Source organism: Jatropha curcas, chromosome 8 (genome assembly GCF_041381405.1).
Source record: "Jatropha curcas cultivar XTBG-Jc1 chromosome 8, XTBG_Jcur_1.0, whole genome shotgun sequence".
NCBI classification, from domain to species: domain Eukaryota; kingdom Viridiplantae; phylum Streptophyta; class Magnoliopsida; order Malpighiales; family Euphorbiaceae; genus Jatropha; species Jatropha curcas.
This window is the reverse complement of record NC_143158.1, coordinates 9,328,253-9,354,083: the sequence shown is the minus strand read 5'-3', so window position 1 is coordinate 9,354,083 and position 25,831 is coordinate 9,328,253. Positions and strand designations below refer to the sequence as shown.

Sequence of the window (25,831 nt, the reverse complement as noted above, 5' to 3'; positions counted from 1 at the left end):
CGGTCCAAACTCAAAACCTGCGAGTTAAACAGGTAACTCGCTGAGCAAATAAAGCTCAGTGGATATCTCAACATATAAAGAAACAATTAAACACATACATGTATAGAAAGAACCATGCAAACACATATAAGCACACACATCATGATACTTTCATGATACCTTGATTATCTTTTGTACTGTTTATAATACTGTATAATTCATGAAATGTTATGTCAAGATATCTGTATGGCTCCATAAGGTTATAGTGAAACCGAAGTGATAAGAAAAACTGTATGAAACTGGATGAATACTGTATGCTTGGCTGCTATGGCCCATATATACTCATATCCACTCAACGGCCTGTAGCCGGAGTATCAAACTGTATGAGGTGCAGATCTGCTATCCTATGTCGCGACATAGCCTTATCTACATGGTTTCTACCTAACCTCAATGGAGCATAATGTTGGTATGTCAATAATATAACACAACATCATATTAATAGTTCATAACTTCATAATTCATAATGTATATTTGATTTCACATCATTTGCATGCTTGAATGTTGTTTTGATACATGTTCAAATGTTGTATTTGATGTTAAAATGATTGGAGGCATATAAGTGAAGCAAAGGAATACAATTGCATTGAAAAAGAAGTCCAAAAATGCATGAAAACACAAGTCGCGAGCGCGCCTTGCAAGGTCGCGAGCGCGTAATGCACTAGATGAGAGACAGTGAGTTAGCGGGCACAAGTCGCGAGCGCGTACTTGAAAGTCGCGAGCGCGAGAAGTGCCAAATGAGAGACAGTGAGTTCCCAGGCCAAATTCGCGAGCGCGCGATGAAGGTCGCGAGCGCTTACAGGCCAAGGGCCAAGTACGCGAGCGCGTACTTCAAAGTCGCGAGCGCGAGAAATGCCAAATGAAAGTCAGAGAGTTTGCGAACACAAGTCGCGAGCGCGCACTTGAAAGTCGCGAGCACGAGATGTGCCAAATGAGAGTCAGAGAGTTTCAGGTGAAAGTCGCGAGCGCGTAGTTCAAATTCGCGAGCGCGAGAAGGCAACGCGAACTCGTCATGCAATTCGCGCGGGCGCTTCCAGCCTGCACTGTCTGTACTCTTTTGGTCATATCTCTCAATATACAACTCCAATTCGGATGATTCAAAAACCCATGTAAAGCTAACACATAGAGGAACAAATAAATCTTCTATGACACTTCCTAATTCCATCATTAAATGGGGTCAAAATCAAGGTGAAGTTACTGGTAAAATTTCCAGCAAGCCCTATTTCAACATAAACTCAATATTCACTTCATTTATTCAATACCTCCCATGTTCTCCCCTGTTTCTCACCATTACCAGTCCTCCCACTCAACATGAAGCACACCACACAATTCTCATGCAAAGAAAATGGAAAATAACAAGAGATATCAAACCTTTACTCCAAAAGCTTGAGCTCCTCTTTAGCTTCTTTTTTCTACACTCTTTGAACTCCCTTCACCTATAAATAAGAATTCTTATGAATTCTAAAACAATAGCACCAAATGTTTCAATTATGAACTTCAAGAAGGTTTACTTACTTGGATAGAAGAAAAATTGAAGTTAAGGCTTAACTACCATTAAAATTGAAAGTAAGGTGGAAGAGGAAAGGAAGAAGATGAAGATAAACATGAAAATGGGAAAGTGAAATGGGTATGCACGGGTAGGCTATCAAAAATCAAAGGATTTTATGTAAAACTTCCTAAATGGTACCTCAATTGTAAACAGGCTACAACTTAATACCCAAGCTCAATCTTTTAATGCAAATCAATCCTCACCCATGTGCTTTAATCTTTTCTCTCACTCAAGTAACTCCACTTATAAACTCATTCTACCCCAACCGGGTTTGGTTCAACTCGACTCAACTCGACTCCATGAAATGACTCGACTCAGCCCTTCACCTATAAATAAGAATTCTTATGAATTCTAAAACAATAGCACCAAATGTTTCAATTATGAACTTCAAGAAGGTTTACTTACTTGGATAGAAGAAAAATTGAAGTTAAGGCTTAACTACCATTAAAATTGAAAGTAAGGTGGAAGAGGAAAGGAAGAAGATGAAGATAAACATGAAAATGGGAAAGTGAAATGGGTATGCACGGGTAGGCTATCAAAAATCAAAGGATTTTATGTAAAACTTCCTAAATGGTACCTCAATTGTAAACAGGCTACAACTTAATACCCAAGCTCAATCTTTTAATGCAAATCAATCCTCACCCATGTGCTTTAATCTTTTCTCTCACTCAAGTAACTCCACTTATAAACTCATTCTACCCCAACCGGGTTTGGTTCAACTCGACTCAACTCGACTCCATGAAATGACTCGACTCAGCCCTTCACCTATAAATAAGAATTCTTATGAATTCTAAAACAATAGCACCAAATGTTTCAATTATGAACTTCAAGAAGGTTTACTTACTTGGATAGAAGAAAAATTGAAGTGAAGGCTTAACTACCATTAAAATTGAAAGTAAGGTGGAAGAGGAAAGGAAGAAGATGAAGATAAACATGAAAATGGGAAAGTGAAATGGGTATGCACGGGTAGGCTATCAAAAATCAAAGGATTTTATGTAAAACTTCCTAAATGGTACCTCAATTGTAAACAGGCTACAACTTAATACCCAAGCTCAATCTTTTAATGCAAATCAATCCTCACCCATGTGCTTTAATCTTTTCTCTCACTCAAGTAACTCCACTTATAAACCCATTCTACCCCAACCGGGTTTGGTTCAACTCGACTCAACTCGACTCCATGAAATGACTCGACTCAGTAGGATGTCACATGGAAAGTACCCTCATAGCCCTTGAAACAGATAAGGAGGTAATTGATGTGGATTCTTTGGCTCTGTTTCTCGAGGCAAGGTTGCCTCCCAAATTCAAGATGCCTGCTGTGGACAAGTTTGTGTGGGTCCCGTATATGTATGGCACAACCCAAGAGGGGGGTGAATTGGGTTTTCTAAAAATAAAAATAAAATTTAACTTTTAAAACAAAACTCAGAATTTTAAGTGCAGCGGAAAATTAATGAACATGTGAAAATAAGTTATAGATTAGAACTACCTCACAATGTTCTATTCAGAGAAAATAGAAAGACTTTGCGGAGTGCAGCTATTAATTAGAACTGCTTCACAATGTCTTATTTAATATCAAAACTACTTTATGACGGAAAGCTATTATGATTAGAACTTCCTCATAAAGTCTAGAAGAACATAAAAGACTGTGTGAGAGACAGTTATTGAAATCTAAACTGCTTCACAAAGTTTTGATCAAGTTTAGAAAACTGATTAGAAACCCAAATAGTGAAATATACTGAAAATAGAAGAACAGTTTAGAACTTAGTATATTCACGGAGCAGAAGTTTAGAGTTCTAATGTTCAGAAAATATAAAGCTTATTTCAGTTTTAGAACATCAAAACTATAAACAAATTTCACATTTCTAAAATATAAACAGAAGTGTGAGTAAAATATTATCAAGCAGAACTTCAAAAAAATCAAAAGATCAACACAGTGATTTATAGTGGTTCAGCACTAACTCGCCTACATCCACTCCCCAAGACTCATCTTGAGATCCTCAACTATATTATCTCTTTTCAAGGGTAAAAGACAAACCAACAGTACAAGGCAATAGATCAACACCTAGATCTACCCTTTGTCCCACTAGATTTTCCAAAGGTTCTAGTTAACCTCAACCCTTTCTGTTTTTGGCAGAGTACAGAAACTCAATTCAAGACATTAAAATCTCTCTCACGGAGAAGGTTGCTTGATAACCTATTTCATAATAGCTTCTCACCTAAGCTATTACACAAATGTTTATCAAATAAAAACTTGTCTACTAAAGATTACAGAATCTAAATAGACAGACAGAAATGCAAATATAAGCACAGGAAAAACAGTTTTTCAGATTAGAAAATCTTTTAGAAAACAGAACTGTTTTTCAAAAGAAGTTGTTATAAAATTTTCTTTTCTATAAAGATGAAAAGAAGTAAGGGGGTAGAGAGTAAGTTTTGAGAGATAAAGGATATGATCAATGGATGAATACTCTTAAAACAAAAACTCTTTCTTCCACATTTTTCAAGAATGAAAATGTCTTTTTATAGAGAGGTATGTGACTCTCGTTTTTAACAAGTGAAAATCTCTTTTTCAAATCAGAATATTGACTTTCCTTATTTTAGAAGATATGGAAATTTTTGTTACCAAAATCTTTTGAGTCAATATTCTTTCTTTTTGGTAAGAAAATAAGAGACAATCTTTCTTTCCTTAAAATAAAGATTTTCGAAAGTAAATACTTGAATAAATATTTTCGAAAAGATTTTTCTTACTAAAACGAATTAAAATAAAATATTTCTTCGTTTTAGGTAAAAAGATAAATCAAGATTCTTAGATCTTCAAAAAGGTTTTGTTTTCCGAAAATGAAGTGCATAAGATCTTTATTCAAGTTATTCGTATTACCTTACCAAAATTGTTAGAGACAAAATCTCTTTAATTTAGGTAATTCGAATGTTTCGAATCTTAAGAGAATTCGAAAAACGATTTTTAATGTAAAATCAAGGAACGAAAAGATTTATTTTGAAGAACTATTTTCGAAAAATAATTTTGATGAGAGAAAATTGATTTTTGTACTTATAATTGAATGTTCTCTTTATCCTATAATAATTCCTAAAACTCTAACCACTAGGGTCTTCAAAATTCTTCATAATCCTTGAATTTGTAGGACTTGCCATGTTCATTTATTACTTTCCATATGTAATCTGCATAAAATATTATTAGCACAAATAATATAATTTAAATTTATTTGTTTTGTTTTAATCATCAAAATCTCGAGATTAATATTTGACCCTTGAGCCAACAGTTTGATGGTACTACTTATCCCAAGACGCAGGTGAAGATGTATATAAGTTGGGGTTAATTTCACTGGAAGGGCCTAAATTATATACCCAATCACTTAATGGGGTATCATCTTCAATTTGTATCTTAAAAATACCTAAACTCTCACATTTATAACAATAAAATGTCTTTTGCCGCAATTGACTATTTTTGATGGCTAGATTGTAAATATTTAACACGTGTTTTTTATTTTAAATGAAAAAAATCCTTTTTAATTTTCTCTCTCTTCCATCTAAGCCCTCTCTCTCTCTCTCTCTCTCTCCTCTCTTAATCACCACAAATGATCAAGTATATTGGATAAAACATAAACCCATTTCCCAAAAGCAATAATGAATATCATTTTGCATGATAAGAAGATTAATTCACAACTAACAAAGATTCTTCGGTGGCTTCAAGAAAATAATGAACATCAAAAATCCAAAATTAGATATTGTTTAATCAATTTTTAAAATTTTTGAAACCAGTCAATTGAATCCAAAACTTTTCCAGTAAAACTTGCAAAATCCCCAAATTAACAAATCCAATCGATTATAAAGATTCTTTGCATCTCTTGGATTCTTACAAATCCGACAACCATCCTTGTCCTCCTTATCGTCCGGTCCTCATACTTTGATGCTGATGCCGTTGCCCCTATTGATGAAGCTTCACTACCCTCTGCTTTATCAAATACATTCGATGCTGTAGAACTCGATGAAGATGATATGGGGAATAGAGATAGTAAAAAAAATTCATAAGAAAAATACAAATAGCAAAAAAACAAAGTCCAATTAGAAAATATGAAAAAAGACAATAAAACAAAAAAATCACCTTACCCCAATAGTCCTTAGGATTGTCGTGCTCGAACACTTCAGCCAAGGTGAAAACTTTCTCTTCACCACCCATTTGCTTTCTTATTCCTTTTTGTTCGAGAACCGGGGCTACTTTTGTATAAAGCTGAGATCTTTGACTGTGGATCTGCTAGATATTAGAGGAAAGAAGAGAGAGAGGGGGGACGAGGATAGAGGGCTGAGTGGAAGAGAGAGAAAATTAAAAAGGATTTTTCATTTAAAATAAAAAGCCATGTGTTAAATAATTGGCAATTCGGCAACCGACAATTATCACTTACAACAAAAGGCATTTTATCGTTACAAATGTGAGAGTTTAGATATTTTTAAGATATAAATTGAAGTTAGTACCCTGTAAATGATTGGGTATATAATTCAGGCCCTTCTAGTGAAATTAACCCATATAAGTTGATTAAATCCACTTGGTGTAAACAACGAGTTCGTTGCTCAGTTGTTCCAGCAGTCATTGATCGGTGTTGCATTAAGATGGTTTGGGGGTTTAGACAAGTCTCACAAGAAGAGCCGAGGAGACGTTTATAATGCCTTCAACAATCAATATCATTACAACATCGAGATTGACATTTCCTGAAGGGACTTAGAGACTATCAAACAGGACCCTGAAGAGTCCTTCTCTGTGTTCATTACAAGGTGGAGAGCTAAAGTTGGTCAAATGGTAAATAGACCAAATATCAGCTTCAAAAATCTTTTCTCTTGTGAAGGTCAGTGAGATTGTGAAAACATGGGAGAGTAGGGATGTGATGGGAAGTTCAGTTTCCACTTGTCAAATTTTTATTGCATAGGAGTTTCCTCCAACTAGGTGGATTACGATTAACACGAATGTCAGTTCCTTTGTGAATCCTAAAAGAGCTTCTTATGGTGGTATCTTTTGCAATGATGAAGGTTGATGGTTATTGGGGTTTCATGTCTCTTTAGGTTCGTGTCCAGCTCTTGAAGCTGACGTATAAGATATTTACTATGCCCTTTAAGATAGCATGGGATCGGAGATAGCAATAAGTTATTTTGCATTAACTCCCAAATCACCTTTTAGTTGTTGGGTGGGACGAGAAGTGTGGCTACCAGAGTTTATAATCAGTGGAGACATGTAGGGAGTTGCTTAGTCGGTCATGGTAGGTTTGCATTATCAAGGTATATTGAGAGGTAAATTCAATTGTTGATTATCTTGCTTCTCATGCATTATCAGAGTTGATGGGCCTGCAGGCATTAAAGGAGCCTCCTCCTTAGCTTATTCAATTCCTGGATACTTATATGATAAGGGCTATTTGGTCACGTATTGTATCTAATGGAGTTTAATTCCGTCCTTAGCAGTTAAAAAAAGAGAGCTTATATCTTAATATTATATAAATAAAGAAAATAAACAAATATAAAAGAACGAGTATATAACCAGTAGTAAATGTGTGACCTAAATAAGAAAAAATAGTAATCCTTAAAATAGAAAATAGGTAGACGACGGATGCAATTAAAAGCGTGCGATATGGCAAGAAACGATTGGCTCAACCAAAGACATTGACGTGGCAAACCAAACATAGATACAATTTGTAATAAAAATAAAATATCCCGTAATTACCCCTCCATCCAACAAGATCAAAATACAAAGCTCTCTTCTTTCTTCTTCAACCGCGATAGGGAAGATGCGTAGTTTAATAAGTTACAGACTAACTCTCTCTTTTCTCATTCTCTCTCTTTTTCCTATCTATCTCAACGCTCGCCCTTTCGTTCTCGTTCTCTCCCAAGACGACCTCAAAGATGCTCCCACTTCAGCCGACTCCGACGGTGACTCCACCGCAGAGTCGCCGCCGGAGTGGGACGAGTTCGGTGATTCCGACTCAAAGCCTGAGCACGAACTCGACCCTGGATCTTGGCGGCCAATTTTTGAGCCCGATTCTTCAAGTCCTGATATTACCGAGGATCCAGAGATGGCAGAGTATTACTCAGGTGTCCAGAAGATGCTGTCCGCGGTGAGCGGCGGCGAGGTGAGGTTGATGGAGGAGGCAACGGCGGAGATCGAGGCAGCAGCTGTGGCTGGGAATCCTCACGCGCAGTCAGTGTTAGGGTTTCTGTATGGGCTAGGGCAAATGAGAGAGTGGAGTAAGGCAAAGGCATTTCTTTATCATCATTTTGCGGCTGAAGAAGGTAGTATGCAGTCAAAGATGGCTCTTGCCTACACTTATACACGCCAAGACGTGAGTGAAATAACCCCTTGTTTTATAAATATTTTTTTGCGGTCAATTGAATTTCTTGGACTGGCATTAAGATTTTGTTTGGTAATCTGTAGTGTAGTTATAATGTGTCACATTTATTAATTATACTACAGCTCTATTATGCTATTCACTCCCATTATATTAGTGTTCGTACCCAGATAAACTGAGCTATATGATTATGTTTAATAGTGTCAGAAATTTGCTTAATCAAGCTTAGTTCCTCTTTTTTAATTTTATGGGATATATTATGACTAGAAGATATTAAGGTTTGTTTCCGGAAAAGTAACTTACCTTTGGAAAGAAAACGTTTTCCAAATAACTCATTTTGCATTAGTTGATTGTAGTCTTGAAATTAGTTAAAAAAATATTAATTTTTTTAACGTAAGACTATATAAATAGTTATAATTAAAGAAATTTTGTATTTTAAAAATTTATTGATAAATGGTGGTGGTTGTTGACGGTGGCTGGTGACTGGTAGGTGGCCAGTTGTGACCGGTGACTGATGGTGGTGGTTAAGTTTGTCAATAAAAATGGGAGGTCATTTTCCTTAAAATGACTTAGTTTTCCTTTTGACCAAGAAAATAGTTTATTTGATTGATTTTCTTGAGCATCCCAAACATCTTCCAGAAACATACAGAGCCTGAATTCACATTAAACACATTTTTTATACTTTTTTTTTTTAAATTAGCAGTGATTTATGTTTGTTATTGCTCTGGTTTTTAAGTCATCAAAATAGAAATTTTCATGATATTACTAAAATTGTCCAAACGTGATTCCAAATTATGAAAGTGTGAGAAGCTGTGAGGCCTATTAAAAATTTTTATGGGCTTGTAGCTAGCAAACAGTTAAATTTTGCATTAGGAATTAAAATGAATGATTAGCTATGCTTGAGAAATAGCTGAAAGTTCATGCATCTGATTTTCCAAGCCTTCCTGAGAAGACAGTTCTCCAAGTTCTATAGAAAGTCTAGCACTTTAACTCTAGATATTATGGTTGAAGTTCTTCCTCATGCTGTTATCTTGATTTTTCTTATAGTTTTGATGAGTGATTTGGTACTTTGTCTGTTTTCAGATGTACGATAAAGCGGTTAAATTGTATGCTGAGTTAGCTGAAGTAGCTGTGAATAGTTTTTTGATCTCAAAGGATTCACCTGTGATTGAACCAGTTAGAATTCACAATGGAGCTGAGGAGAACAAGGAAGCTCTAAGGAAATCTCGAGGGGAAGAAGATGAAGACTTCCAGATTCTGGAATATCAGGCCCAGAAGGGGAATGCGGGAGCCATGTATAAAATTGGGCTATTTTACTACTTTGGGTTGAGAGGGTTAAGGCGTGATCATGCCAAGGCATTGTTATGGTTTTCAAAGGCCGTAAAGAAGGGGGAGCCCAGGTCGATGGAACTCCTAGGTGAGATATATGCAAGGGGAGCCGGAGTTGAAAGGAACTATACTAAAGCTCTTGAATGGCTTACTCTTGCATCAAAGCAGCAACTTTATTCTGCATATAATGGCATGGGCTATTTATATGTCAAAGGTTATGGAGTGGAAAAGAAAAACTATACCAAAGTAAGCTCATTTTATTTCCTGCCAATTTCTTTGTCCTGAGCTTTACCTGTATTTGTTGATGGAGACCCACGCAAGGTTACTTTCAGTAGCGGTATGATGAATCTGGCTTTCCAGGAAATTTGTTTTATAAATTTTGCAAGGGATTAAAGTAATAATGAACTATCTTTAAAGAGTCCTATCAAATTTTGACATTTGTCTCTTCTGTCTGTCAATTTTCTGCTGATTATGACACAACGATATAATCTCACTGTTATGCATAAAATATTGTTTGGCGTGAAGCATGTACATGTTATGTATTTATCTGTAAACATGTTTTGGTTTTACTTTTGGCTGTTTCATATTTTATTGTTACATATTCTGAGATGTTCTTTTTAATTTCAGATAGCATGTCATAAACCAATTCCTTTTATTGCAGGCAAAGGAATACTTTGAGAAGGCTGCTGACAATGATGAGGCTGGTGGACACTACAACCTTGGAGTAATGTATCTTAAAGGGATTGGGGTAAAGAGAGATGTAAGGCTGGCACGCAAGTATTTTGTAGTGGCTGCTAATGCAGGTCAACCAAAGGCGTTTTACCAACTAGCAAAAATGTTCCATACTGGTGTGGGATTTAAGAAGGATCTCACCATGGTAAATCCAGTTGTTAACTTTTTGTGTTTGCTTCTGGTTTGTAAATTTATATCCTTCTGTAATATTATTTTGCTTCCAATTTATGAATTTATACCTCCTGTAATATTCAGTCAACTTTTGCTCTCTCTTTATGAATTTGTTCTCCCCTCCAATAATTTAATGTTCTTTCCTGTTGTTGCTATGAGACCATGTTGTTGTTGGGTCAGCCTAATGATCATGATGTTGGACTTGGTCTGAAATATGCTTTTGCCTTCATGAACTGTGATGCATATTTCTATGTTATGTTAATACTAAGGATATAAAAGAAGACCTTATACAATATAGATTGCCCTCATCAAAGATAAGTTACAAGTTGGTCCAATGAGACTTGACTGCAGAAGGTATGCATATATCTCTCTTTCCCTCTCTCTCTCTCTCCTGATATGCAGTGGAGGGAAGTAGTGAGAAAGGATTTACTGGCCCTAGACCTTTCTGAAGGTCTAGCCTTATGGGGTGGCCTGGAGGAAACAGATTGACTTTACCGACCCCAACTAGTTCAGGCCCTTTGGGATTGAATTGAGGTGGTTATGGGAAAATCATGAAGAGTTGGAGAGATAGTACTTTCTCTTTTTGGGTGGATGTTGATGCATAAAGAAAATGTGTGCTAGTGTGTCATAGAAATAGCATATAGGTTAATGTGTACGCAGAAATCTTTTGTATTGTTATCCAAATGGAAGAGGTGTGCTTTTAAGATGGTATTAGATGGATATGCTGATAGACATAGTATTCTTGCACCTGTAGAGCATAAATATGGCTTCTTATCATGATCGGCTAAAAGTTGGATACGCACGAAAGTTTTTTAACCTTTGCTAGTACTTAGTTGGTCATTCTTTGGATATTTTTGAATTTGACTTGTTTTAACCAGATACTAATATTGTTTGGCAGCTCTACATCATATGTCTTAAATGTGTTGTCTAGGTACGTAGCTGTCTAGTACCTTCAGGCTCATGGTAATATGGCAATATCTGTCTTCAAACTGATCTTCACCTCTTTTTCCTCGTCGCCAAGTACAGTTGGACTTGTTAGCCTTCGGTTTTCTATTTCTTAAGTTTTTTGGTGTTTCTAAGTCTTCATTTTGGAACCTGAGGTGATGGTAAATGGGTAACATCAGGTGGCCAGAAGCAAATAATTGGTATCTATGTTTATGTTCTGAGATTGCATCACTCAGGATATGTTGCAGGTGTTTTAATATGTATCAACCATCTATTAACAACTGAGATTTTCTTCATTCCAGGCTACTGCATTATATAAACTGGTTGCAGAACGAGGACCATGGAGTACCTTGTCTAGATGGGCACTGGAGTCATACCTAAAAGGTGATGTGGGCAAGGCATCCGTATTATATTCAAGGATGGCTGAGCTGGGTTATGAGATTGCCCAAAGTAATGCTGCATGGATTCTAGACAAATACGGGGAGCGTAGCATGTGCATGGGAGAATCTGGATTTTGTACTGATGCAGAAAGGCACCAGCGTGCACATTCATTGTGGTGGCAAGCTTCTGAGCAGGGTAATGAACATGCTGCTTTGCTTATTGGTGATGCATATTATTATGGTCGGGTATGATTCTCCAGTCTCTTTGGATCATTTGGTTTCAGGATCTATGAAATTCAAATAATTTATTCTGTTGGGTTCTCTTTTTTTTCCATTCTCAGGGTACCGAAAGAGACTATGAACGCGCTGCAGAGGCTTACATGCATGCCAAATCTCAATCTAATGCACAAGCCATGTTCAACCTTGGATACATGCATGAGCATGGTCAAGGACTTCCATATGATCTTCATCTTGCAAAGCGTTACTATGATCAAGCCCTAGAGATTGATCCTGCAGCTAAGTTGCCTGTTACACTGGCCCTCACAAGCTTGTGGGTACGAAGGAACTATGCAGACAGTTTTCTGGTGAGTTTATCGCTCCAGTTTATATTCTTCACTTGTTTGCTTTTAATTGGGCTGTACTATTTAGTGCATCTAATCGCCAGCAAATGTATAACAGTTGAACACCTACTTTTCTTCTTCTCCTGCCACCTCCCTATTAATCACTTTATGTGCCTGCTCAGATGTTTTAAATGTTGCAAAATAATGGAACATGTAAATCCTAGCTTCCCAAAAATTTATGGTAATAAGCATGGCAGAAAAGTATGAATGGATTTTTTGGTGAATATTCAGTTTTACTTAATTGGTTAAGTTCATGTGTTAACTGTTTTAACTAGTTGCAGTAGAATAAGAATTGTGTAACTATAAACAATACTTTTGGATAATTAATTTGCATTAAATATCTTTTGGATTTTTAGCTCATGAGTTCCTACATTCAAGATGTCCAACTTATTTGGTCCTTGCACTCTGTATACATCCTCAATGGTCACTTCTTTCTGTGTTTTTGTTATGGTCCCAAATTAGGATCTAGTTATGGGTCTTTGAATTAGGGGAATCGGGTTTGAGATGGGTATCTTAGAAGGAGTTTTCTTCCCTCTATCAGTGGTGACAGACTTAGAGAGAATCTGCAATCTCCTAGAGCTCGTTAAGAGAGAACTCTACAATCTCTGAGTTTTAGGAACTCAAAACCTTTTCATAAAATTCTGCTTACATTTTTCCTGATATAACAGCCTTTTAAACAACTAAATGTAAAGCTAAAACTACCCACTACCCACTAATAACTACCCATTACAATAAGTTACTTGCTTAACCACCCCACTAATAGCCACTAACAAAGAAACTGATAATAACATGATAAACACTGAATAACTAAATAAAAACACCGTAAATAGCAGTAAAACTACCCTAAGTCAAGCAGCGCCATAACATTACACCCCTCCTCGAAAAGCGCTTGTCCTCAAGCGCAAAGGATGGATGACATGCAATCTTCAACTTGTGAAAATGTGATGCAAACAGAATCCTTATCACCCTCTATTATTCTGCAAATAAGGAGCTGTTTATTGTGCTTCTATATTTAATTAATATTCCTGGATCAAATGGCTCCTCTAATGTTTCCTCTATGTCATTCTCGAATTGCTTCTTCCCACTCCCTTCCCATTTAGAGGCTGCCAAATCACAAGCAAGACCCTCCAATTGTGCTAACAATTGATGTTTGATTATTTCTTTCTTTTGCTCCGCTCTATCTTCTATACACACAACTATTGAGACTTGAAACATTTGCTGGAAAACTATTCGCTCTGCGGCAGTTTTAGGATGTTCCAATTTTGCCAACTTTCCTAAATTATTACTCCTCATAGGTGGTCCAAGAACCTCCAACTCCGTGAATTTCGAAACAGTTGTAGTGCCCCCAGGAGATTCTAGTCCTGCTGAACCTATTGGACCCTTTGCTTTCGGTGCTTGACTTTGAGCACTTGAGGAAGTCAGCCCCTTCTTTATGGATTCCAAGTCAAAAGACATGGCATCCAATTTGGCATGAAGTTGTTCAACCTTCTCACTACGGGTCTGATTGGCCTGCTGCTCGGATAAGAGTAAATTGAAGAGTTTGGTAAGCTGGTCTTGAACAGATTCGCCCATAACTGTTGGCTCTGATACCAATTGTTATGGTCCCAAATTAGGATCTAGTTATGGGTCTTTGAATTAGGGGAATCGGGTTTGAGATGGGTATCTTAGAAGGAGTTTTCTTCCCTCTATCAGTGGTGACAGACTTAGAGAGAATCTGCAATCTCCTAGAGCTCGTTAAGAGAGAACTCTACAATCTCTGAGTTTTAGGAACTCAAAACCTTTTCATAAAATTCTGCTTACATTTTTCCTGATATAACAGCCTTTTAAACAACTAAATGTAAAGCTAAAACTACCCACTACCCACTAATAACTACCCATTACAATAAGTTACTTGCTTAACCACCCCACTAATAGCCACTAACAAAGAAACTGATAATAACATGATAAACACTGAATAACTAAATAAAAACACCGTAAATAGCAGTAAAACTACCCTAAGTCAAGCAGCGCCATAACAGTTTTGTTTGGTATAAAAATGATAATCTATCCAAGTAGCTTCAATTTGTCCTCCATTCAACAAATCAAACATTTTGTCTTATCATATTATGATTTTTACATTGATTTTCCTTTGGGGGATGGAGAACCTGTCATTTATTTTTCTAAATGTTTGTGCAACGTTAGGGCAATATTGCCATTTATTAAATGTTTTATCTATTTTTGTTCCTCTTGAACTTTATTCTCATTTGCATTTAGTATGGGTGGAAAGAGGGCTTTTATGAGAAAGTATAGGGATGAGATTGATGCTATTAAAAGAACGACTAAATAAGTATGTGAAAAACCACTTGGGTCCCTTTTCAATTTTATTAAATTAAAAAATTTCCCCCTTTGTTCCAATGCTTGATTGTATATGCAAGTTGGATGCTTCCTAACACTATGCATGGATGAATTTTGGGTGAAGGAAGGTCATGGAGGGGAAATCACCCTCGAATTTTGTTTGGCATTTAACTTTTAGAAGTGGAAGAGGAAAAAATAATAATGATTTCCATCCTAGGAGTTGAAAGTTATATCCCAATTTAGGGTGTAAACATATTCTCTGTTTTATCCTTAGAATTTTATTGACAATTTAAAATTAATGATATGGATTTATTTGTTCTTTCAATATTAAGTTCTTTCCCCTCCCAGCCATCAAAATGAAGTATTAAATTAAAATATCTCTTCCTTTCCTGTTCACAGGTAATTTTTTTAATTTCCCGAAAATGATCAGTTCAAAATTTTCTCCTCCCTTCTCTTCCTCTAAAGTGCTCTCATTCCCCTTCATGCCTATTAGTTCTGACTCCCCATCCTCCTGTTCTAACTGTCAAACCTGAATTCTCTTAATAGGAGTTTTGAGTTTTAACAGTTGGTTAATCTTCTATAACAAATTGGTATCTGGTTTTGTTTAAGGATTAATGCTTTTAATTTAACATGGTAATAACTCTAAACTGCATTTAGATTGTTATACCAAATAGATGCCAAATGGTGTTACACCTGGCACTAAAAGGACTTGTATAGTTGACTCTAATCAAATTGGGTATAAGACTTGATTGCATTTTCTTGTAAATTTTATCCTCAAGTCTCAACTGACTAGTAGAGGGACCGTTGTGTTTGTTTCTATTGTAGGTTGATTTGATTGATTCATTGCCTGGATTCTACCCAAAAGTTGAAGCATGGGTGGAGAATGTGATCATGGAGGAAGGAAATGCAACAATACTGACCCTTGTTGTCTGTCTACTGACAGTCCTCTATCTCCGCGAGAGACAGCGCAGGCATGTTGTTGATGTTGGTGTTGGTGATGATGGTGATGTACCACCGCAACCTATTGACCATGCTGCTCCTGTACACAATTGATTAGCAGCAGTGATGGTCTTCTGCAGAAACTTGCATCTTTCAGTGCTCTATTTATGTGAAAAGGTAATTTTTATAATCACAACATATTAATGTACAGGTGTCTGAGTCTTTGCAAAACAGCTTTCAGGCATATCAAACTATAGGATGACTGAAAGGGAGACAGAAACAAGAAAATTTTTTACCTTTGTATGCTAGAAGCATGTATTTAACATAGACAGACATGTGGAATACCAGTTTAGTTGTGGGAGATAGAAGCAGTCTGGCATTTATTGTCCTAATTTAACCATTTATTTGAATGAGGATACGTGATTTGATTTAATGCGATTCAGTGTTGATTTCGCTTGGCAGACATTATGTAGGAATCAAAATAATTTTATCATAGCAACTCTTTTTCTTACAAAATGTAATTTCTGATAAATTATTTGTCCCAAGTCTCTGGACACCAAATGTTAGGCTGTGTATTGTCTGTCATTCTTGTGATGCTTATGGCTTTATGTTTGATCATAGGACCTCCCTTGCAATATTCTTTTTATCAGTAGCTAGAAGACGGTGTTTCTCATCGGACATTTTTTGCCAATGGAATCTGAAATGGAGAAGACATGGCAGCTGAAAATCAAGTTTTTCAGACGTAGATTGAACATTACACTTTTTCTAAAATGTTTTATGTATTAAATTAGTTCTAATGGCCCAAAAAAAAAAAAAAAAAAAAAGAAAAACTTTTTTATCAATTGATGCTGTGTGTTAATTAATCTTGTATCAACTTTAGCTACTGTTAGCCATTTGTCCAAGTTAAACTGATGTGTCTTAATTAAATGGGTCCCATAATTGTTGAATTAATGCCGACTAAGCATTCCACTTCAAATAGAAAAAAAAAAAAAAAAAGAAAAAAAAAAAGCCCAACGCTTTTCTTATAAAAATTAATTAATTTTGACTTCTTTCTTCATTTGTGAAACTAATTAATTTTTCTTTTCCAATCGGCATCCATTAAAATCAACCAAGCTTTCTCTTTTCCAGTGCTCTCTTTTCAACCAACCAAATTATATATATATATTTTTTCTTTCTTGGATTTTTATCTATCAATTTTGTCGTTATGATTTTGAAATTTATTTAGTTTTTCTAAGACTTTCATTAACTTATTTTATATTAAGCATATTTATATATGGTGAACACTTTCATTGATTATTTTTTTAATTTATCTATTAATTTTGTCATCGGGAATTTGAAATTTCTGTAGTTTTTTTAAGAGTTTCATTAGTTGAATTGGCTTGCTCATAAGAAATTTAATTTTTTGATTCACACAAAAGTTTCACGTTAGTTTGGTTTGCCATAAAATGAATTCGGTTAGGCTTACAACTAACCTCACACACACACACACACAAAAAAAAAAAAAAAAAAAAAAAACCCGCTAAATCAACAAAGCAAGTTCAAAGCGATTGCGATATTATTCCTAAAAATTTGATTTTCTATTTCAAACAGAAATGACCTGTTTGCTTACTCCTAAGAATGACTATAAATTTAGAGATATGAGCGGGATAGAATTATAAATGGATTAAATCATTCATGAATTACTCCATATTTGGCTAAAAAAAAGTTTTATTTTGTTACACTGAACCCTAGTTATCAAGCTTATCTAACAAAGGAAACTAGTGCGAGCTTTCAAATATCGCAGAAATCTAGTCGACAAGCTTATGAATGAGCCAAAGTTTAAGCCCATAAACAAGCCACAATTTTTTCATTTTGTTTTTAATCTATAAACTCATTTATATCTATAAACTGTAAAAAAATTAAATTTAAACTCTGTAAAAGGAAGCTAACAAACTGAATTTTAACTCAATAGACTTAGACTAATTCGTTTACCACCCTAATCAAAGACTACCAGGCTTTTGAACAACGTGTTTTAGACTAATAATATGTTCAAACCAACTGAGCGAACTAGATAGAGAAATTCACTAAGAAGCCATAGTCTTCAAAGCAAAAACAATGATAGTAAAAAGGAACCAACCGATCAAATTACTAATACTATTTGATAATCTTAAAAATATGATGATCTTAAGGGAATAGTGATGCTCTAGTTATATTTGATAGTTTGAATTGACATTAACCTTTTTCAGGGAATGGATTTGTCGTTACATACAAGTTATAAGTGTCAAGTTGGTTATCCAAACGATGAGGGAGTGATATCCGAGCATTATCTCTTAAAATCAAGCCCACATCATATTTCTCTTATTCACGATTCAAGGAATCCGGGGATCTCGGTCAAGCAAGTGTCTATCAGATGTCCCCTCTGAAGGTTAGATGACATTTATGTCATTGATTGATAGGCTCAATAACTTCCCCCTCATTCAGAATCATTGCTCGGTCTATAAGGAGTGGTGCGCTGGTTGTATTCAAAGATAAAGGGCTGCTCACCACAGCTTGCTATGAGGCTTTTGTTGCATACTTTTGGGCCTGGGAACAGGCACACTTGTGCCTTGAGTTCAGATGTGGGCCTCTACTCAGAGGGCAGCAGTTGGTTTTGTTTACTAATTGTCGTTTTGGTGATGGTCACTTTTGAATTTTGAAAAGCAACTCTTCTTGTGCCTTGGCGCTTCAACTTCTAGCGACGGTTTGCTGGAATTTCCCTGTTATATAAAGTCTTGTGCTCGTGCTTTTAGCGATTGCTTGATAATATTTTCCTTCCAAACTCATCTTTTGCTTCGTTGTTCTTCAGGTAACTTCCATTGCCTTTCTACTTGAGTTCTTAGCTTATTGTTTTTGGCTTTTTGTATTTAAAAATTCCTGGAAATGAGTTCCGATTGTTGAAACAAGGGGAAGTTCCCCTACTTATGAACCTTTCGACCTTTTGGGTCTAGGGGACGAACAAGTGGGCCTAGAGGCAAACAACCTTATTCTAGGAGTGGTGGACTCCAAATCGAAAGATGAGATGCAACTGATTCGGCTGAGTCTGCAAGATATGTCTTCTTCTGCTTCAAGAGTTGGCTTAGGCTCGGTGTCTCAAAACATGCTCCTCACTCCCCAATTACGAGATGTGATGACACCCGAACAATTGCTAGAATTGAGGGAGGACAAGCCTGCTCGCTCCAGGCAACAAAACATGAGGGTCAGGGATTTGAACTCTATATTGACCGAGCAGGATCTGAAGGGTACATGCACTCGCTTCTTCATTCCCTCGAAATATAAGGCAGGGGTCCCCCCCAGCAGGGATAAGAGCTAATAATGGATTGGACCAGCAAATTTTGATTATTTATATGGAGGACTGCCGAGCAGGTGTGAGATTTCCTTTGTAGAAAATTCTTTCTTCCTTTTATAATAAGTGGGGGTTGACTATTGGCCAAATCGCCCCTAATAGCGTTTGGATGATACTCAGTGCGAATATCATGGCTGATCAAGAAAATTTTGATCTTAACATGCATCACTTGTATGCCATGTTCAACTTTGTCTAGAGAGGGCCGGAGGACCATCCACACCTCTTAACTTGGAAAGAATGCAACATGTTCCCTTTGAAAAGCTCATTGATTAATGGGAGATGAAAAGAAAAATGTTTCTTTATTAATCACCCTAAGGCTCTGGGGTGCCTTCTCAGTGGAGTCTAGGGGCTCCTTACCTAAGAAACCCTCGAGATCTGACTGCCGTAGAGGTTAGGCAGGTTAAGGTTATAAAGCGGCATGCCCTGAACCCTACTAGATTCCAACATTCCTGTGGGGGCGAGACCTCGAGCCTCAAGGAAGAGGAAAACATGGGAGACAGAGGGTGAGCTAGGTCTTAATTGTTTTCCTCTCATTCTATTACTGACTTTTCTTTTTAACTTTTTTTTTCTTTTTTGTAGAAATGGGCCCAAAACTATCCAAAGAGATGAAAGCACGTTTGGCAGCGGATGGGGACCAGTTAATTGCCACTCGGTTTGGTCAGAGCCCTAGGGGAAGCTCGAACCCAGCGATCTGGCCTAAGGCGCTTTGAGTTGACGATCATAGTGTCTCCCATGCTCTTCCAACTAGCTAGAAAACTCTTGAGCCAAAGAGAAAAAACAAGCGACAACAAGGTGGTGACAATGAGCCTCTTCAATATCTGAGAAGGGGCTTGAGATGCGGACTGTAATGAGGAGGAAGCATGGGAAGGATGCCTCGGTCAGCAACGGCCAAGTCACTCGGGCTTTCCTACCCAGTGTGCTCTTCCTGTCGACTTGGTTCGACTAAAGGGCCTAGAGGAGGAATCATTTCTTGATTAGATCAATAGTGGGCTTCTAATGGTATTTCCTCTTACATTTGTTGTTTCGCGTTTTTCTCTTCCTTTTCTCCTTTTGCTTATGTATTGTGATCTTTTGTGACTCTGTATGTTTTAGTTGGTGAGTGCCAATAATGATACCCATCGCCGCATAAGGGAATTGCAGGAGTTGATCGCTACTCTTACAGAGGACTTAAAGGCTGAAAATGCTAAGGTTGAAAATTTAGAGAGCTCTGTCCAAACCCAAGCGCCGGAGCATAACTGCTTTGTGGGGGAATTAGAGGACAAGATCTGACCTATCTCCCAGGATAGGGATGCACATCTCAACTCCTCCCTTAGGCTCAATGCTCGGGTAGAGCAGTTGATTAAGCAGGAGGAAGAACACATTACCACCATCCAACAACTTGAGCTGACCTTGCCTGGGTGAAGGGTACTACTGCCTTAGCCACTCACTCGGTTAACGATACATTATTGCATCAGTCAGATTTGATTGTCTGAGCTTCAATCTAGGTTTCCTGATAAAGATTGTAGCTTTGTTAGGCAGATTGATGCATATCAAAACTTAGATGATGAGGAGGAAGTGTCTGCGAAGGCTGGCATCTTAAGTGAGGATGTGGAGGATCTTGCTATGGTTGCACGCTCTGGACTTGAAGGGAGTCCAAGAGTGGTAGATGCGCCTGAGTCAACTGCTTTTACAAACCCCGGGGTTATTGTGGATGAGTCAACACTTTCAGCTGGTGTAGCTAAGGACCGCCCTGCAATAGAATAGCTTTACTTTTTGTATTTCCTATTTCTTTTTTTTTAATATATATATTCTACTTCGATTGATGTGGTCTTCTTCTATGTTTTGGAATGAGAATCAACTCTTTATGTCCATTTAGTTTGCTTTTTTGGATTTTTCTTACTATGCCCATGTTAATTCGTTATTGTGTACATTGAATATTGTTGCAGTTTGCTTTTATATGTTCTTGCATGTTTTATTGTGCTTCTAGTGGGAGTTAGGGTTATGCATTGACTTATACATTCCTTTCTTCTTTTCTCCTTTTATATGCAAGCGTTTTATAGAGTTTAAATATGTTAATGATGGCCCTTTTGTTTGACTTAAGCTTCTTTGTCTTTATATGTTTCTTCTTAGAGCTTTCATGTACTAGTGCTAGGGGTTCGACCCTTTTTATTTACTTAGGCACTTTTGCCTTTATATGCTCTTCTTACAGATTTTAATGTGTTATTGATAGGGGCTCGACCCTTTTTGTTTACCTAGGCACTTTTACCTTTATATGCTCTTCTTAGAGCTTTTAATGTGTTAGTGATAGGGGCTCAACCCTTTTTATTTACTTAGGCACTCTTTTCATCGCATTTTTTATTTGTAAAGTCGAGGAAAAAACTTAGCTTTGCAGTGCCCTTTATATGCTCTTATTATAGATTTTAATGTTAATGATAGGGGCTTGGCCCTTTTTATTTACTTAGGCACTTTTACCTTTATATGCTCTTCTTAGAGCTTTTAATGTGTTAGTGATAGGGGCTCGAACTTTTTTTTTTACTTAGGCACTCTTTTCATCTCATTTTTTATTCGTAAAAGTCGAGGAAAAAACTTAGCTTTGCAATGCCCTTTTGGTACTACTTTCGAGCCCCTTGGCTCTCCCATGAACACCCTGTTCCTATAGGCTTTGCAAGGCTAAGTGAAAAAAAATCTGACTTTTATCTAAATGCTTCTACATGTATTTACAAGAAACAATGCTTTAAGTTATTGAAAAGTCTCGAGAAGTTCTGATCCATTGAGGGGCTTGATTTTGAAGCTGCTCGCCCCCACTTCTGTGTGATTTGCAAAGGGCCTTCCCAATATGGGCCTAGCTTATCCACTCCTACTGATCCTGTTTTTATTTCCTTCTTCCTCCATACTTGGTCTCCTACTTCGAATGTCTTTTCATGACTCTCTGGTTGTGGTATTTTGCCATTTGATGATACCGGGTGGCTATTCTAACCGATGTTTCGTTCCTCTTTTCTTTGGCCAAGTCTAAATCGATTCTAAAGACTTAAGAGTTTTGATCTTCGCTGTAAGATTGCACACTTCTACTGGGTAATTTCGACTAGTATGATGGCTTCTGCTTCGTATACTAAAGAGAACAGTGTTTCGCTTGTGGAGCTTATAGGATTGGTCTTGTGAGACCATAGCACACTATTCAACTCCTTGGCCCAATTGGTTCCAGTTTCTTATAGTCTCTTTTTGATACCTAGCAAAACAGTTATGTTCGTGACTTCAGTCAAACCATTAGTTTGTGGGTGTGCTATTGAGGTGAAGTGCAAGCTAATATTCCAATTGGAATAGAATTCTTTAAAGGCCGAGCAGTCGAATTGTTTGACGTTGTCTATTACTAGCCTATTCGGCATTCCATATTGGAATAATATTTCATTCCTGAAGAATTTTATGATTCGAGTGGGGGTTATTGTAGCTTGGGCTTCTACTTCCATCCACTTTAAGAAATGATCTATGGTGAAACTATAAACTTTCTTTGCCTTGTAGTGACAGGGAAAGTTCTTAGGACTTCTATCCCCTATTGGGCAAAAGGTCAAGAGCTCTTGATGGGCTACATGTTTGCAGCTAGTTTCCTCGATACTTTGCTATGCTTTTGGCATGGTATGCATCTTTATATGTAGTGTCGCACATCCTTCTTTATGGTGGGCCAATAATAATCGAGCAAATGGAGTTTTCTTAGAGTGGCATATGCTCCTTCATGTGCCCTGCAAAAACCTTCGTGGACTTCCTGGGTGACATAGCTAGCTTTGTCTTCGCTTAAGCATCTTGCCCAAAGGTGTCATTTGGATCTTCGGTATAGTATACCTCGTTCCAAAGAGTAGTTTACTAACTTGTAATGCTTCGCTTCATTCGGGTGATAGCTCGCTTGTTTTTAAATTCTTTATTAAGTGTCATCCAATTTGGTTCAGTCAACGGGGGAATGTTTCTTCACCTTCAATGCTCGGACATGTTTGTCTCTCAATCATAACACTTACTGGCACTGCTTCATTTTTTGCGACGCCTTTGGTGACCATGTCCACTGTATGATTATCGAAGGATCTATCTGATTTTCCAGCTGCCTCCTTCTTTTTCCAACTGACTTAGCAAGTTCTTTGCTAAGGATTGGTATTTTCCAATAGACGACTCTTTTGTCATGAATTTTCCAGTTTTTTGATTTACCAGCTGTGAATTGGAGAAAATTATGATATCCTCTATTCGGACTTCCATAGCTATCTTTAGGCCAGTGATCAGTGCTTCATACTCTGCCATGTTATTGGTACATGGGAAGGCTAGCTGCATGGCATAACTCAGGCGTATTCTGTTCTGTCCTTCTAGGATGATGCCTGCCCCCCGCTTACTAATCCACAGGCTTCGTCTATATGTATCTTCTACTGTGGTGAGTTAGTATTTGATGTACTCGGTACTTTAGGCATGGTCATCTCTTCTATAAAATCAGTTGAGGCTTGTGCTTTGAAGGCCGAGCGGACTATATTTCGAATTCTCCTAACCCGATAGACCACTTGACCATCCTGCCTGAAGTTTCTGCTCGGTGAAGTACTTTTTTCAATGGGAAGTTTATTCTGACCACTATGGTGTGGGTCCAAAAGTAGTGTCTTAACTGTGTAGATGCAGTGAGTATAATAAATACCAGCTTCTCAATTCTAGGATATTTGAGCTCTACACCTCGTAGCACTTTGCTAACATAGTATATTCAAAATTGCTCTCCCCTCTATTCTCTGACTAATACCGAGGTTATGGCAGTGTCTGTGACTGATAGGTATAGATATAGTGATTCGCCTTCCTGCGGTCGACTGAGGAGCGGAGGAGAGCTTAGAAATTCCTTCAACACTTCCAAGGCTATCCGACACTCTTCAGTCCACTGAAATTGTTTCGTATTTTTTCAAGGTTTAGTAAAATGGGATGCACCTTTTGGCTGAGCACAATATGAATCTGCCTAAAGCTGTTATTCTTCCATTTAGCTGTTGCACTTCATTTATACTCCTTGGAGGTGTCATAGCTTTGATCACTACTATTTTCTTTGGATTAGCCTCGATTCCTCTCTGGGATATCATGAACCTTAAGAATTTTCCTGCAGTTACACCAAAACCACATTTGTCCGAGCTAAGTTTCATATTAAACTTAGATAATACCTTGAATGCCTTTTTTAGGTCTTTGGCGTGTTATTCAGCTCGTTTGCTTTTTACTATCATGTTGTCCATGTAAACCTCCATAGTTTTACCGATCTGGTCTTTGAACATTGTGTTGAATAGTCGCTCGTATGTAGCTCCTGTGTTTTTGAGGCCGAAGGGCATCACTTCATAACAGTGTACTCCTCGGTCAGTAATGAAGGCAGTTTTTTTCTTATTCCTGCTGATTCATTTTTATCTGGTGGTAGCCTGTTGCCATAGCCATGAAACTGTATCTTTCATATGCCGCCATTGAATCCACCAGTTGGTCTATGTTCGGGAGAGGATAAGGATTTTTTGGGCATGCTTTATTTAGATTTGTGAAGTCAACAGAGAGGCGCCACTTGCCATTCGGCTTTGGGACAAGGACTCCATTGCTAGCCATTCGGGGTAATGGACTTCTTTGATGAAACCTGCATTAATGAATTTGTCAATTTCTGCTGTGATTACCTTCTGTCTGATAGGTGCGTTCGTGATTTCTCCTCTTTTGTTTGACAAGTTTAGTGTTGTGGTCGATGTTGAGTTTATGATTCACTGTGTCTAGGTCAATCCACTTGATGTCTGATGCTGTCCAAGCAAAGTTCTGCTTATTTCTTCTCAATACATCTTCTATAGAGGCGAGCACCTGGTCTGGGAGGTTGGCCCTCACCTTCAAGGTCTTGCTCTCGCCATCTCCAAGTTCTATATTGATCTCTATGCTCCCTTCTACCGACACTTGTCCTCTTGCTAGCCCTACCAAAGGCGTTCATATTGGTTTGAGCTTGGTGACGTCGAGATTTAAGGCCTTGAACACTTCTAAGGTTATTAGATTCACCGAGCTACCATCATCTACGAGGACTCTTCTGACTTTATTGTTCTCCATTAAACCTTCCACCACTAAGACGTCAGAATGTGGGAAGTGGACATATCTTGCATCTTCTTCAGAGATACTAATAGGCTTGCATAAAGGCTCTGCTGGTATTTCGACTTGATTGAGTAAATTTCTCGAGCATGCCTCTTTCCTGTCGACGTACTATCTCCCCCTGCAACACCACTAAAGATCATGTTAATTGTACCAATGGGTTCAATTCTTACCGATTGTTTTTCTGCCCTCTTTTATTACTTGGCCACTGACTCGGTACGATTCTCTTGGCCTCCTTCCTTCCTGATGAATTTCTTTAGGATTCCCCATTAGATCAGATGTTCTATCTCCTTCTTCAACTGCCAGCATATTAGTGTCGTGGCCAATGTCTTTATGGAATTCACGGTATTTGTTTCTATCCCTTTACCTTGGGGATTCTTCTCTCAACTTCCTTAGATAGTTGAAGTGAATTTCCTCTTGGTTGTCCTTCAGCCATCGAAGGATGTCTGTCCGGATCTTAGATAAGGGGAGTGAAGTTGACCTCTCTTGCTGTTGGAGTGCTTGTGCGTGAGTAGGGAGACTGTAAGGAGTAGCTCGGCCTATTCTGCTCAGTTTGCTTACTCTTATAGGAGAGAATCCCCTATGTTTATTTGATCTTCTTTTGGATTTGTCGTTTCTACTTTGTGCTTGCTTGGCCTTCCAGGCCTCATCAAGCCAAGCAAAGCTATTGGCTCGGGACATCAACTCTACAAAAGAATAGGGCCTGTCAATATTCAGTGAATCAAAGAGTTTGTTATACTCACAGTTTTTAGCCATTGCACTAATGACCACTTCAGTGTTAAAATCCTTTATCTGCATGGCAAGTTTTTGGAGCTTTGCGATGTAATCTCGAAGGGATTCATTGCCCGCCCTCTTTAAGTCTATCAAATCCGATATATCATTCTTGCTTGGTATGCAGGTGATGAATCGGGCTTTGAATGAGGCCGCCAACTAAGCAAAATTGCCTATGGATCCAGTCTTGAGCATTTGGAACCATTCTTGTGTTAGCAGCGCTATGGGGAATGCTTGACATAGTAATGTGT

The 25,831-nt window shown here is 37.6% G+C and overlaps 1 protein-coding gene, 1 long non-coding RNA gene and 1 pseudogene across 3 annotated transcripts; 1 reads left to right on the top strand and 2 right to left on the bottom strand.

Moving 5' to 3' along the window:
- Positions 1 to 5,295: 5,295 nt before the first annotated feature.
- LOC110010668 (uncharacterized) lies at positions 5,296 to 6,054 on the bottom strand. Its single transcript, XR_002285668.3, has 2 exons — positions 5,705 to 6,054; positions 5,296 to 5,578 (listed from the first exon to the last, which is right to left on the bottom strand). It is a non-coding gene; the product is annotated as an uncharacterized LOC110010668 (long non-coding RNA).
- Positions 6,055 to 7,309: 1,255 nt separating this feature from the next.
- On the top strand, positions 7,310 to 16,203 carry LOC105645318 (ERAD-associated E3 ubiquitin-protein ligase component HRD3A). 2 transcript variants are annotated; one of them, XR_001047433.4, is made up of 7 exons: positions 7,310 to 7,917; positions 9,007 to 9,498; positions 9,914 to 10,129; positions 11,403 to 11,726; positions 11,822 to 12,064; positions 15,260 to 15,550; positions 15,995 to 16,203. XR_001047433.4 is itself a non-coding variant. In XM_012230890.4 (6 exons), exons 1-6 carry the CDS (start codon positions 7,366 to 7,368, stop codon positions 15,485 to 15,487), a joined length of 2,055 nt encoding a protein of 684 aa, XP_012086280.1. In that variant the 5' UTR covers positions 7,310 to 7,365; the 3' UTR covers positions 15,488 to 15,621. The 2 variants fall into 2 exon arrangements, 1 of the variants encoding a protein (XP_012086280.1); XM_012230890.4 differs by lacking the exon at positions 15,995 to 16,203 and having other exon boundaries at positions 15,260 to 15,621.
- Positions 16,204 to 24,653: 8,450 nt separating this feature from the next.
- LOC149494161 (uncharacterized) lies at positions 24,654 to 25,607 on the bottom strand (annotated as a pseudogene).
- Positions 25,608 to 25,831: the final 224 nt, after the last annotated feature.